At 32.1% G+C, this 14,605-nt stretch overlaps 1 protein-coding gene across 5 annotated transcripts; it reads right to left on the bottom strand.

The window, feature by feature from the left end:
* Nucleotides 1–1,314: 1,314 nt before the first annotated feature.
* Nucleotides 1,315–13,620, bottom strand: LOC113514968 (cell cycle control protein 50A-like). 5 transcript variants are annotated; one of them, XR_008252957.1, is made up of 8 exons: nucleotides 11,346–11,436; nucleotides 10,303–10,526; nucleotides 9,712–9,845; nucleotides 7,502–7,612; nucleotides 6,665–6,756; nucleotides 6,189–6,297; nucleotides 4,622–5,016; nucleotides 1,315–3,323 (listed from the first exon to the last, which is right to left on the bottom strand). XR_008252957.1 is itself a non-coding variant. In XM_052895802.1 (8 exons), the coding sequence occupies exons 2-8, from the start codon at nucleotides 11,430–11,432 to the stop codon at nucleotides 4,838–4,840; spliced, it is 936 nt and encodes a 311-aa protein (XP_052751762.1). In that variant the 5' UTR covers nucleotides 11,433–11,436; nucleotides 13,367–13,620; the 3' UTR covers nucleotides 1,315–4,837. The 5 variants fall into 5 exon arrangements, 3 of the variants coding, with proteins under 3 accessions (XP_052751762.1, XP_052751761.1, XP_052751760.1); XR_008252958.1 differs by having other exon boundaries at nucleotides 4,774–5,016; XM_052895802.1 differs by adding an exon at nucleotides 13,367–13,620 and having other exon boundaries at nucleotides 1,315–5,016.
* Between the last annotated feature and the right edge of the window lie 985 nt (nucleotides 13,621–14,605).

Here is a 14,605-nt window from a genome sequence, read left to right as displayed (position 1 = left end):
AATAGGTAACAAATGGGTATTTGGTATAACAGTATTTACTGTACCGAAGCTAATGAGTGTTCTATCAGTGAAACTGATCACTGTTCATAAAGAATACGGGAAAAAACTAATACAAATTTTAAATACGAACACGGCACGTCAGGCTATCGAGTTATAAGAGGATCACTCACACTATTCAGTATCATTCTCATGAACACTATCTAAAAAATATGTTTATTTTTCCACTTCTGTATGTAGTAATAAAAATTTTCCATGGTAGTATGTAACTATTGATATTTAACAATGATTTTCAATTTTATATAAACCTTTTAGGTTTTTACACATAGACAATTTTTACCCATTTACTTGGAAATTGGTTCATAATAAAAAACAAATCTAGTACGTAAGTACGTACGTACGTAACCTACACAAAGACATCACTTTTGAAAGCAGCTCCACATATCAATAAAATAACAACGCCCGGCAATTTATTTACTCTTATTTCCAATACGACAATGTTTTATTTAATATAGTTGAGAGTCACAAATATTATAATAACATAAAATTAAACATCTAAATGGTCTCTTAAGCTAACTTAATAATATACGATATTAAACTATGAGTATATACCTGAAAATAAAGATTTATTATTATTAGTATTTAAATATATATTGTATTTAACATCTCCCTTTTTATGGGGGTAATTGTTCAACCATGCGGGCCTTAGCCAAGCATCGTTGACTTTAAATTATATATGAGGACGATGACAATGATGAGGAAAGAAATTTTCTGACTATGCGGCAGGTATTGAGGATGACCGCTTTCTGTAGCAAATCTATTGTATAGGTAGGAATTTGTAAAGATTTTTGGGTACGATTCCTGTAGACGTTAGTACTATGGGTATTATGTGGATGGTGTGCGCTTTCCATTGCTAAGTCTGTATATTTTGATAGTTTTTCATTAATAGTGCTTTGTATATTGTGTGTATTCGGAATAGCTATGTCAACTATGTATACTACATTATTGTCTTTATCATGTATAGTTTTATCGGGTCTTATTGAAATGAATGGTTTCATCGGTAATGATGGTTCTATCCCAGTATAGTTTACAGTATGCATTCTCAAGTACGTTGGTTGGATTGTATTTATAATATGTAACTTTGTTTTCTATGAATTTATATTTATGTGCTATATATTGATGTACAATTGAAGCGACTTGATCGTGACGATGTTTGTAATCTGTTTGTACTAGTGTCTTGCAAGCACCTGTAATATGTTGGATAGTTTCGGAAGCAGTATTACAGTGTCGACATGAGTCATTAGGCAAATTGCGGTCTTTTATTATGTGTTTTGTATAGTTTCTGGTAGCTATTGTCTGGTCTTGTATTGCTACCATAGATGCTTCTGTCTCTGGGAAGAGTTCGCCGCGTTTCAGCCATTTGTTCGACGCATTCTTGTCGACATATGGTTGGCAAAGGTATGCTCTGTGTCTTCCGTGAAGATACTTTTTGCTCCAGATATCTATTTTTTGTTGTTTAGTCGTTATTTGTTCATTATATTGGGTACTGTTGTCATGTAAATTAAGAGGTATAAATCGTTTGTCTATTTTTATTGCATATGCATATAGTGATGACTGTTCAGATTTATTATGAAAATATTTTCTTAGTGACTGCATCTGCTTATTATTATTAAGTATACGATTATAAAAATTGCAAAATAGAGTCAATATGAAAACTTTGGTATAATAACATACTATTAAACACCTAAAAATTCTCTTAAGCCAACTTAATAATATACGATAACTAATTAGGTATACGATTGAAAAAATTGCAAAATAGAGTCAATATGAAAACTTAGGTATAAAAATACAAGACTTAAATTAAAAACTTTAAGTAGTTACTTAGTCTATAGGACTATAAATATAATATGAAAAGTAAGGTATAAAAATATAAGATTTAAATTAACAATTTTAAGTAGTTACTCAGTCTATAGGACTATAAATATAAAACAAGAAATTAATAATTTCTAGATTTTTGGTTTCGTCTATTACATAAGTATCTATATATATGTTGTATATAAAGTGTATTATAAGTATCTAATGAAATAAGGGATATTATATATTTCTTATTATACCTACGAGGCCCCACATGTTATGAATAATTATTGAAGATCGTTTCAAATTATATAGTTTCGAATTTTAAAATCGAAGTGTAGATAATACCAGTTTAATATTTTGTGATTATAGTGGTTGCGAGGTTTCTCTAAGCAACGTTATTCCCTCCAAACACAACCAGCACCGTTTAAAAATTTGACAGTATTTAATTGCAAAAAATCCGTCACGAAAAACTGATATAAATAATACAGCATTATATAATAATAGTAAATATCAATAAATACCTATATAACAATAAAAAAGGTCGACTAGTCAAGTTGTTAGCAACAGTGAAATTTACATATATCTAATATCTATGATGATATCGCTGGCACATCTAGTGTTATATCAAAAGAGATCGTTAGTAATCGTCAAGATTATCATAATATCTATTTATCGAATTTAACCCGAAGAAGACACAAGTCTGCGCGTTCACTGCAAAAAAGTCGCCGCTTGTCGTTACTTTTTACTTTTAGAGCACTTCCCTTGATAATAAGTCGAGTCTAGGGGTACTTGACGTTGATATATCTAGCAACGTTCAGTTTTGTCATCTGGAGGAAAAGGCTAAGATGGTTTCCAAAAAGTTAGGAATGTTCAATAGAGTAAGACGGTATTTTACGCCGAAACACCGCTTGAAATTGTATAAAGCTCAAGTCAGGCCACATATGGAATACTGTTCTCATCTATGGGCAGGAGCGCCACAGCACCAACTCCTTCCCTTAGACCGCATTCAAAGTCGGGTCACTCGAATTGGCTGCTGATCATAATCATGATCAGCGTTTTACTGTCCGACTCGACCCACTGAAACTGCGTAGAGATGTTGCGTCTCTGTGCATTCGGTAGAACCGAATTTATCAGGGGAGTGCTCTGAGGATTTTTTCGGGTCGATATCTGCAGCTGATTTTCACCACCTTACAACCCGCCACAAACTAAAGTTTCATCCCAACCATCTGGATGAGTGGCGGTCTTCCATCATGCGTTTTTCAAGGCACTTTATTCCACGCATAACCACTCTTTGGAATCAACTTCCAACAGCAGTATTTTCCAACCGATACGACATTATAGTCTTCAAGAAAGAGCATATTCCTTTTTAAAATGCCGGCAGTATACCTGCAATGCCTTTGTTATTGTGGGTGATCGTGGGCGCTGGTAGTCACTTACCATCAGCTGAGCCGCATGCTCGTTTACCCCCTCTGGTAAAAAAAAATCGAAAATTTTAAGCTGACAAAGTACCAAAGTCGAGGCACTATATTAAGCTACTACGCCATGACAGATGTTAATTTCATAATGTTATGAAAGTTAATTAAACATGGCGATAGAGTGGACCAATCCGAGGACTTATTGCAAAATTTTAAATACATGACAGATTCTACGCAAGTCAAATGTAATACTAAATGGAAATACTTTCATTAATTACATACGTACATAGAATTTTAAATCTCAATCCGATTTATCTCTCCATTAAGGTTTTGTATTTTAATTGTATGTGTGTGTGTTTTTTTTAATTAATCTTAAAACAATTATGAACTTAGATAAACACGGATACGCTACATTCAAATACAGGTTTCGAGTACTTAGAATTTTCAAATTTTAGTTGTATGTTTATTGTAATGTTAATGTTTCTATTTCATTGTTTCATTATGTTTTTGCTTAAATGCCAAAAGCATAAAATGACTGAAAATATACTGCCATTAAATGACTGAAAATTTTCATTAAAATAAGCTTTAGAAATCAATCAATCGAAAGTTTGATGAAGTACTCGAATATCTTCTATAGGTATTCAAGTACTTGTTTGAGTACTTATATAGAATCGAATCAGGGTTCGATTATTTTTTTAATGAGGAGCAAAATAGTTCAATACAAAAAAGACCGATTTAGCACAGTCATTGATGATAAAGCAATAAAATCGCAGCAAATATAAATTTCGCTGGTATGTAGTAAAGGACCTACTAATTACAAACTGACCATATATAGTTTACGTTTTTGATATCAATTTGCAGAGCAGCTCGTATAACTGTCAAGTTTTAAGCGCCTAAAATAAACACCCAATAACCATATTATGATATTTATGGAATATAGGTAATTGAACTATGTTTAGGCAAATCTGTTTGAGCAACATATTTTAATAGAGATCAGATTTCCTGTGTACAATCATATTAAAAAGCTTCTACAGGCTATAAAGTATTAATCGCGAAAAAAGGACCATTATAAAGGGTCATAAATACTTAATAATTGGGACTAGTAGCCGCTATTGCTTCACAGGGTTTCCCTTAAAACCATGGTGGTTAATAGGGAATATATATATGATGATTTTTCCCCTTAATATGTATTGTTCTGACCAAATAACCATATTTTTATGGTTTAGATGGTCAGAACTATTATGTTATAGTTAATCGTAAATTTCAGCTCAAAAATCTTACTTAATTTCTTTTATTATATTTATAGAAAGATCAAAATAATGGTACAGAGGTGACAATAAACGATTACTTACCTAATAATAATCAGTTATTCAGAACATTATCTACGATTACAATTTTAAAGCTATATTTAGAAAAAAATTTCAATATTGGTGCATGCACTCATATCTGGTCTTGCAACTTAGGCTTCTAATTAATAAAATCTTATGCGCATGCATGCACCTACCTAATTTGCAAAAGCGTAATATAATAGCCACGTCAACAAATGATCCTTGTGTATAAATACAGTATTAATATTTTTCTCTTAATTTTTTTATGGTTTTAAAATAAACCATAGTACTTAGTAAAAGTACTATAAGCCCGATAATTAGTAGTATTGTACCCATTACAAGTTTAAAAAGATTGCTTTCGATGCGATATGTAGACAATATGATTTTCCTCGGCCCATTATAAAGAGTTTGCGGATAGTCTGCAAATAAGAAAACATCATAAACTATAAAAAACTGTGCAATAACTTTACTTATTAATACCGCATTTTAGAGGAAGGAAAGGAATTGTTAGTAATGCGGAATACCAGTGCTATTGCTAACAATATAGAGTGCTATTGATAACAGTTAAGACGACCTTCACGTGGCCTCCTCTAGAAACCATCGTGCTGAATTTTAGGTGCATTCATTACGATAGGCTAACTGACTTGCCTTTTAATTCTCACCTATCATTTCTCACTGGAACCCGCCAGCGTATACCTTTAGCGCAGACGGGGTTGCCATTCCATTATCATCTATAAAAAAATACCGTAATTTTTGTTTGTTAGGTCATCACGTGATCCATTATCACGTGATTCGATTTTCATTAAATATATTTGAATATTAGACTGATAGCATAACTACCAGTATTACTCATGTGAAGCTTTCGCCTTCTAATGTTAAGAATTTTTAAGCCATAAATACACGAAACTTATAACAACCAAAGAAGCATTTTCTAAAATTATTAAAGTAACAGAAACTGTTCAGCGTGAGAAACAGCTAGTAAATATTATATAGGTACTAAGTAATGCCTGTGACTTCGTCTACGGAGCACTGAGTTATCTTTTACTTGAAAATTGATTTGTTCCTGATATAATCTACAAGAAAACCTAACATTTCACAAGTCTTATACATAAAAATCTCGTACATGATGTTTGTGGTCGAAATCATCTGAAACGGCTCGACCGATTTCTAAAAAAAATTATGTATATTTGATAGATATGATAATAGGTCGTAAAGTACATTTCACACCACTGGGTGTGACACCCTTATTGGTGTCCTTATCTAAAAACAAATATTTATATGGTAGAACAAAGTTTGCCGTGTTGGCTAGTATTTTTATAAATGTTGACTATGGATTAATAAAAATCGATTGCTTCTATACTTATAATAAAGCATTATATTTACAATACTCTTTCAAGTTAAATAGCTTTATCACCATTATACGTGTATCGCAAACAAAAAGATACGTTTTTTATATGTTCGTTTGCTCAAAGACGTCGTTCTATTGTTATTTCATAATGTATATACTCGTAGTAATTCTTTGGCATCCTCTTTATACGATTCCAAAGAAAACAGGGATAGGAAAAATCCAAATATAATGTTCTATACTCACTGTAGTCTACGCGGAAAAAATAACGTCCACTTGGAAGTATAGTATCATTGAGTTGCCAAAATGGCTTTCGTCTCCAATTCGTTTTCATCCAACCAATAAACCTTTCATTCTGTAACAATTATAATACATAAACTCCGGTAAAATATTAGACTTACTTAGACAATAGTCTTCCCATAATAAACGTTCCTTAACCACCAACTCTACTAAACTTTCTGCAGCACATCAGACTAGGCATTAGTAATTGGTTTGCTTATTGGTATCTCTGGCTATTAATGATAGAAAAAAAAGATCATTATTAATTTCGATATTTCCCATGCTAGTCGGGTTTCGATCGTTCATTTCGATATATAGATATTATTATATACATATTATCCATCCCAACATCTGAATTCGTCATTCCATTTGGTAATATCTTAGAGCAGGGTAATATATAACTTAGAGAAAGAGAGAGCAAAATATAGACAACCATCAAGTACCTGAATACCATTATTATCTGGATAAGTTGTATCCAATTCCCATACATTTTTCATCCAATTCGGTGGCTTGGTAAAGTTTTGTAGCGCTTTTTCTGTAATTGCAGAGAAAAAGTATCATTTATATTAATTAATTACAATTTAATAAAAATTGAAATAAATAATAATCAATATTATATAAATTTTCTTAAATATTAATATTCTTTTTACAAATCAATAGAATTTAATTTGTAATCCGTGTTAACGTCACTGTTTTGTAGAATAAAAAAATCTTAGCTTAATAATTACCGCTGTATCAAGTCCACAAACACTTAGAACCGCAGGTACCTATTATTTATTTATTCTTTATTGCACAATAAAATTTTGTACTAATGGCGAGCTTAATGGCATATGGCATTCTCTACCAGCTAACCATTGGGTAAAAACAGAAAGCGTATGAAGGGCAGATATGTGTGTGTATATATATATATATATATATATATATATATATATATATATATATATATATATATATATATATATATATATATATATATATATATATATATATATATATATATATATATATATATATATATATATATATATATATATAAATTAAAACAACGAATATTATGTTCAATCTATGACTTACTCTCTCTTGACAATTTTGCTCCAAAAACGCCCAGACCATTTTAGTGACTACATTAGGTGTTATGACTAAGTACGCGGTTTATTTGTGCTGTGTACTATACACATAATGTATCCAAACTACTTAATATAATGCTTATTAGTCATAGATTAGATATGAATGGCATAATACACAAAAATAAATTACATCTACTATTTTTCAAAAGTTACCTAGGTCTCCTGGTGGGTTGCGATAACCGATTTTATCTTCTTCTTTTATCATTCCATGACTCACTGTTGGCCAAGGATCCCGGAAACCATATTTTTTAAGGATAAACGTGTCTAAAAAAATAATTATACATTATTTATGTGAGCGTAGGAATATATTTATAATGTACACACATCCTCCACAGCACACCACAACCGCAACAACAAAATTAAATACCGTCGCTATTATACGAGTATAAAGTAATGCTTTTAAACAACGAACAATAAAACAAAAAATCATGGTGGCGAAATAACAGTATGTTACATAAACTAAAAGTATTTTTAATATAATACTTATTTTAATATAATATTACCTAATCTAAGATTATACCTTTATCTTTTCGATTAAAAGACTGTTTATTAAACAGGTTGAAGGGACAGTTAGTAATGAGGACTAGTGGGATTATTGCTAGCATGTTCAGATATGTTTTCTCTCACAATCACTCGGGTTATGGAATGAACTCACTGCCGAGGTTCTTCCAAGAGACTACAGCATGGAGTTTATCACAAGAGGGGTAAAGAGGTTACTTCAGGGTTGGTAAAGCGCGCGCAATAACCTTGGTATTGCAGGCGTTCATGGGCTACTGTAACGACTTACCATCAGGTGGGCCGTATGGTTATTTGCCACCTCACTGGTATAAAAAAAATAATAAAGGTTGCCCCTCATGATATAACCACCGTGGTTAATTTTTAATGAATAAACTTAGATGATGCCACGTTATGATGGATCAATTGATCTGCTATTATCCTTTCCTATCACCAACACCCTGCCAGTGTATACCGATAGCCCAGGCAGGGTTACTATTTTATGTTCTTAAAAACAGATTAATCGTATGGGATAATATATCCTCCTACACACTGTAACTAGTCTGGCCATAAATACTGTAACATAAAAACTGTTTTTTTTTTTAACTTTTTAATTATTTTAGCTTGGTATCAGCCGTATGTTTGTATATCGTACTATCAACAGATACATCAACTCTTCCTCTGTCGAAGACCAAAAAGATCTGGGCGGCCGCGTGCTGTTAGAACTACAAAGGCTGTTAATGCTATTAAAGCCAGAATTCGTCGAAACCCCATTAGGAAGCAAAAAATCTTATCGCGAGAAATGAACATTTCCGCTAGAACTTTGTCGCGTATTATAAAACAAAACCTGAAGCTGGGTGCTTATCGTCGATATACAGGACATGCCCTAAATCAATCTTTACAATAAAAAAGAGAATGGATCGATCAAAACGTCTTCTGTCGCGATACGCAGGTGAAAAGCACAGAAATATCCTCTTTACTGATGAAAACATTTTCATGATTGAAGAACACTACAATAAGCAAAATGATAAAGTGTACACTCACAGTTCTAAAGAAGCTGCTCAAGTGGTTGGAAAGGTACAACGTGGGCATCATCCTGCGTCAGTGATGGTTTGATGAGACGTGTCTTATCAAGGAATCACAAAACTACATTTTTGTGAAAAAGGAGTAAAAACTTCGGCCAAAGTGTCAGTCTTGGATCGTATTGTGAAACTTCTCAGCAATACACTTTTTAAAAATATACCCTGGACTTTCCAGCAGGACTCTGCACCTGGTTACAAACTACGAACTACTCAAGCCTAGCTTGAAACCAACGTTCTGGACTTTATAAGAGCTGAAGACTGGCCCTTTTCTATCCCAGACCTCAACCCTTTAGACTTCAAATTATAGCCAGTTTTAGAGAGCATGGCCTGCTCTAAACGACACGGCGACATTGAGTCTCTTAAAAAATCTTTGGAGCGGTCAGTAGCGAAATTTCCCGTTGGAAACAGTGCGTAAATCCATAGCTACGTGGCCAGACAGATTAAAGGCCTGTATAAAAGACAAAGGTGGTCATTTCGAATAGAATATTTTTTGCTAAGACTTTAATAAATATGTAGGTATTAAATTTTAGTAATATTACATAACGTCAAAAAAAAATGCATTTTCACTTTTAACAGAACTTATGACTTATTATTATATATGAACACTATTCATTTGGTCTTTATTGTTATGATATTATAATTACTTCAATAGATAAATAAATAATAAACACTGGCTAATATAAGTAAGTATACAATTTGCTTGCGCCAGAGCTTCTTCAGTACAATCTTATAAAGAGAATTGAAAAGAAGAATTTGAGAATACACATCAAAATCCTATACACTTACCGTTAAACATAAAGTTGGCCAAAGCTCCACATGGGTATATGGGGATGCCATTTAAATAACTGTAAGGCTCACATTGAGCCGCAGGAGTTTCTGATATTTTACCTAATAATTGATTTTCATCTCTGTAAAAAAGACTTCATGTCGTTTAATGTCTTAGTAGACAAAAGCGATGGATTGCGACAACTGAGTTCAAAAGTCATAATGTTCAAAAAAATAAATAAAGGAACCTCCACGGCACCTGTATTTAAAAACTGGTTTATTTCGAAGACTTTTACAAGAATGTTACAGTAGAATGCCGAAATCTGTCATCACACATATGAAATGTCATAAAAAGAGCCCATTGCTTTTCTCTTTGTGATAAACAGAACAAAAAAAAATCTTATTTTCATTTTATAAATAACTACCGACCCGTTAAGTAAACCAATAAAAATAATCGTCAAAATCTGTTTACAATTTTATTTTTATTTTATTTTTAGGAACACATATTTCAATTCACATGAATTATTACTGAATAATTAATGTGAATTGAAAAACGCCTTTCTATGGAAGTTGCGTAACAAAAATTTAATAATAAAAAAAAGGAGAACTCACTTTGACTGACTGTAATTTGGCTGCTCGTATGAACTCAAATCATAGTATAGCGTTAACGGTACATCTCCATATAAGTCTTCGGTAATCGTCAAGTTAATGAAACATATGCAATAACCGCTAGAATTATTCCTGAATTCTGCACAGGTTAAGTTTTGAAACGTGTCGCTCCTTGTGTCGTACTTTAAACATTTTGTATAATCATACTCAAACTTGCTCTCGTTCTTCTGGAATTGTATGAGTTAGGTAAATGAATATGAAAAATTTACAATGAAAATAATATATACAGGGGTCCGGGTTGGCGGTGCCCATTCCAAAATCTTTTAGTACCCACTCTAGAATAAGGAACGGAGCCTTCAGCTATATGCAAAGACAGGTCCAAGAGTACATAGTATGTGCTTTTTAAAAACAATTTTATAAATTTTTGTAAAATTATTTAAAAAAAAAACAAATTAGTAAAACATAATTTTGTAAATTGTAGAACAAAATTCTTTGATTTTGACTATTTCCATTTGTAATGTGTAATTCATATAACAAACAAGGAAAATTTAAACACATGTACGTAACCATAGTTTATTATTAAAACTGGTTAATTAATTTAAATGTATTGTTGCGTTATTTATTAATTTTAGTATTGTACCGACATATTATTATAGCGTGAGGAAAACCCTAAGCTAAAAACAATAGAATGCATATAGCCATAGTATACTGTCCAATTTTTGTATTAAAATATGTCTCAATACATAAAAATGTAATTCGATAGCTAATGTCCCCCCAAGAGTTTATAAAATATACACAAACATACTAAATTGTATTTATAACTTTATTATATATAATAATAAACCCATACAAGATAATGTACCTACACTAGCCGTTGGAAATGAACACTACCTATAGATAACAGTTCAATGTTATCCAGGTCGATAATAGTTTATATTACAATGTTAAAACTCTATATTTATATATTAATTATAATTATAATAATATTATACTTTTATCAAACTTTTCACTAAATTAAAATATTATTAATTAAATAACTTAATTACCTCTTTATATGTTGCCACTAAAACTATTCCCAATATGAATAAACTCAAGCATAATATGCCAACCGCTATTACAATAGATTTCTTCATTGTACTGAAAAGATAAAAAGTCGAGTATTAAAAATTGCTATCTAAATTAAACTCAAGTGCGCTTTTGTTATATTAATAAATCCGCATAAGAGCATTCATACTTGTGCTTATCGAAGTATCGCAATTATTTGCCAATTTAAAAAATCTGTTTATTCTAAGAATATAGAATACATATAAATCTACAATTAAAGACTGCATCTACATCATATTCTGCTTCGGAATGTTTCAAATACATTTTTGCCATCTGAAAGATCGAAGATTGAAGGTTCAAGGGTCAAGGGTCAGAGTTTGGGCGTCTAAAGCAGGGGTTCCTAGACTTTTAAAATATCGAAACTACCAACAAATATCATTTATTTTATGAAACCCCAAATCAAATGACTACCAATCAAAAACACTGTAAATTGAATAAGATTAAAAACTTTTATTAGAAATATTTTACAAGTATAGCTCTTTATAGCAATTATAAATATAGCTACGAGTATATACTTATTGCACCAAATAGTAGCCCCATTGCTAGCAATATACTCTTTCAGGTCGACCTCCTCGTGGTTCCCCCTGGAAATTATCGTGATTGATTTATTGTTAGTTTCGTCACGGTGGGCTACCTGACCTGCTTCATCCTCACCTATCATCCCTCACTGGTGCCCCGCCAGTGTATGCCATTCCATTGTCATCCTTTTATTTTTACAACACAGGGGGCAAACGAGAATGCGGCTGTAAACGACTACTGCCGCCCATGATCACCCAAAACACCAACTTCACCAACACAACCGGTCTTTTAAAAAGGAATAAATATGTTCTTTTCTTGAAAGTTTAGCATTAAAAAGCCATGACTAAAGAGAGGGACAAAAATACTTGTGGTCAAATGCCACCAGACTGCGACCAGTTGGTCCGAAAAAATACCGAATTAATGAAATACTTGTTTATAGTAAAATTCAATTATAACTTAATGCTCTAAGTACGCATTGGACCGTATAAATCTTATTAGTAATCATACTAACAATAACCTCTGTTATTGTTGAACATGTTATTAATTATTAGGATAGGATTAAATCAAAACAATTGTCGGAAACAACAAACATGGTATGTTAATGAAATTTGCGTTACACGTATAGATGTATATATATCGTTAAAAATGAACATTATGTTTTAAAAATATAACCTTTGTCTTTTTTTTTTACGATTTTAGTCCGAGAACTAGCGGTGATTAGCAAATCAACATATTTATAGCCTATGTGTAATACTTTTATATAGAAAACAACCAATACAAATACAAATTAGGTGGTGAGTTTCATTATGGTTGTCGATATGATTTCGCCTCATTTATTATTCCTCATTGGTAACCCAACCCATACCCAACATACATCTACTACACAACTATATGACCGGTAGTAGGCGGGGCACCATTGCCAGTACGTTATTTTTGTTACATCATCTGTTACTTTTGACTCTATTGCGTTATTGCCGCCCCGCAAAAGGTTCATAACAACTATAAAACCCTAAAATTGGTTGATCGAAACTGGTTATGTCTGTTATGTTGGCAAACAGAACTAACTCGTTTTTTTTTTTTATTTTTAGACTTTCCAATTTTCTAACATTTAAAGCTTTGTAAACATTATAGAATTAAACATATAGGGGCTTTTACGTTGAATATACTTTGCTTCAATATCTTTGTTCGGGATTTCGTTATAATGAAACAGATATCTGGCAACTATCCGGTAACCGGTTTTAAATATATTAAAAACCATAACAATCGCAAAAGACATTCAAATTAATAATTTGCATTGATTAATGTGTCTTTGTGTGCAATAAATGGACGAGCAGTCTCGCGTAACTTTTAATTATGGAAAATTGGCAACACCGAGTCGGTATTCAGAGCCGTAAAACATATTAATAAAAAAAATCCTATATGTAAACAATTATGTATTACTCACCAGTTATTTTTCACAGACCTAAAAAACTATAGGGAAATTAAAAGTACATACTATGGACCATAATAGTACATACTATGGACCATAATTTTAGCATTAGCTTACAGTTCTACACTAATTTTTTATTAGTTTATTAAGCCAATAATAATGCGGTCTAACATAATAAAAAAAGCTATCCGCAAACACAAGACGTAGTGAGTATAAAATTAGTACGCACATCTGTCAATTGAATATGTAAGTATGATGTGACGAGTTATATTAAAGCTAGTGATGGGCGATTCGAATCAAAAAAACTCGAGTTACTCAAGCTGTATTGCCGTCGGCTCAATTCGAACTGGCTTTTCTATCAATTCGAATCAACTCGTATAAAGCCAATACGGCGCTACCTACGTCACAACCGTGATATGAATGCGATCCTCGCTCGGATCACTGTCGCACGCAACTCGGCCGACTGTGTTCGTCATAACGTCAACTAGATTTGATTGCTGTGAATTCTGTGTGGCTGTGACGTGCGACGCAACAGAAACATCATATGAGCAAGATTCTCGTGTGCGTGATATTTCTGCAGCGTGTTTTACAGTTACACTCCGCGCGCTATAGCATGGTGCGGTCATAGGTGAGATTTTGGCACTTTTTGTTATAAATGTAACAGAATAGTGTTGAGTGAGATTTATGAAGTCAAAGTCAATCTAATAATATATTTATTATCTTTATATGACTGGAAATGTAAGTTACTGTTACCGATCCATAGATTTGTCGCATACAATGAATTTTCGTAAATTATCTATGCTTTACTGTTTGCGTTGTACAAGTATTTTGAATTATATACTGGTATGTGTATGTACCTATTATCTGCACTGCACCATGCCATAGCGTGTGGTGTATAATACTCGACATAACTACACCAATCGAACAAGCTGCGAAGCAGAACAAGATAGTACCATCACATGAGGCGCAAGTTAAAGGAAGAGAAGGCGATTGGTTCATGATTAGCTGACGACGAGCTCTTTTTTTAGAAATGTTACTGTTCCGTTTTTAATACTTAGCTAATTAATTAATTAATGTTAAAATAAATAGTAAAAATATAAGTATTAAACTTTTATGTATTTTCTTAGGTGATTACATAACTTTTTATATTTTTATAAAATAAAATTAAATTTATTTGAATTGGTTTAATCTGTATTTTGATATTTACTACATTTTAGTGTAATGACGTTTTGTGGTTTTTGAAGTCGGTTTTTT

Source organism: Galleria mellonella, unplaced genomic scaffold, assembly GCF_026898425.1.
Source record: "Galleria mellonella isolate WM207_F2 unplaced genomic scaffold, CSIRO_AGI_GalMel_v1 utg312, whole genome shotgun sequence".
Lineage (NCBI taxonomy): Eukaryota > Metazoa > Arthropoda > Insecta > Lepidoptera > Pyralidae > Galleria > Galleria mellonella.
The sequence above is the reverse complement of the archived record's forward strand: the minus strand, read 5'-3'. Positions and strand labels throughout refer to the sequence as shown.

Coding starts and splice junctions, on each gene's coding strand:
- LOC113514968 (XM_052895801.1), bottom strand. Junction 7,613..9,711: donor GGCCAACTTTATGTTTAACG/GTAAGTGTATAG, acceptor TTATTTTTTTAG/ACACGTTTATCCTTAAAAAA. Junction 6,298..6,664: donor CAGATAATAATGGTATTCAG/GTACTTGATGGT, acceptor TAATTGTTACAG/AATGAAAGGTTTATTGGTTG.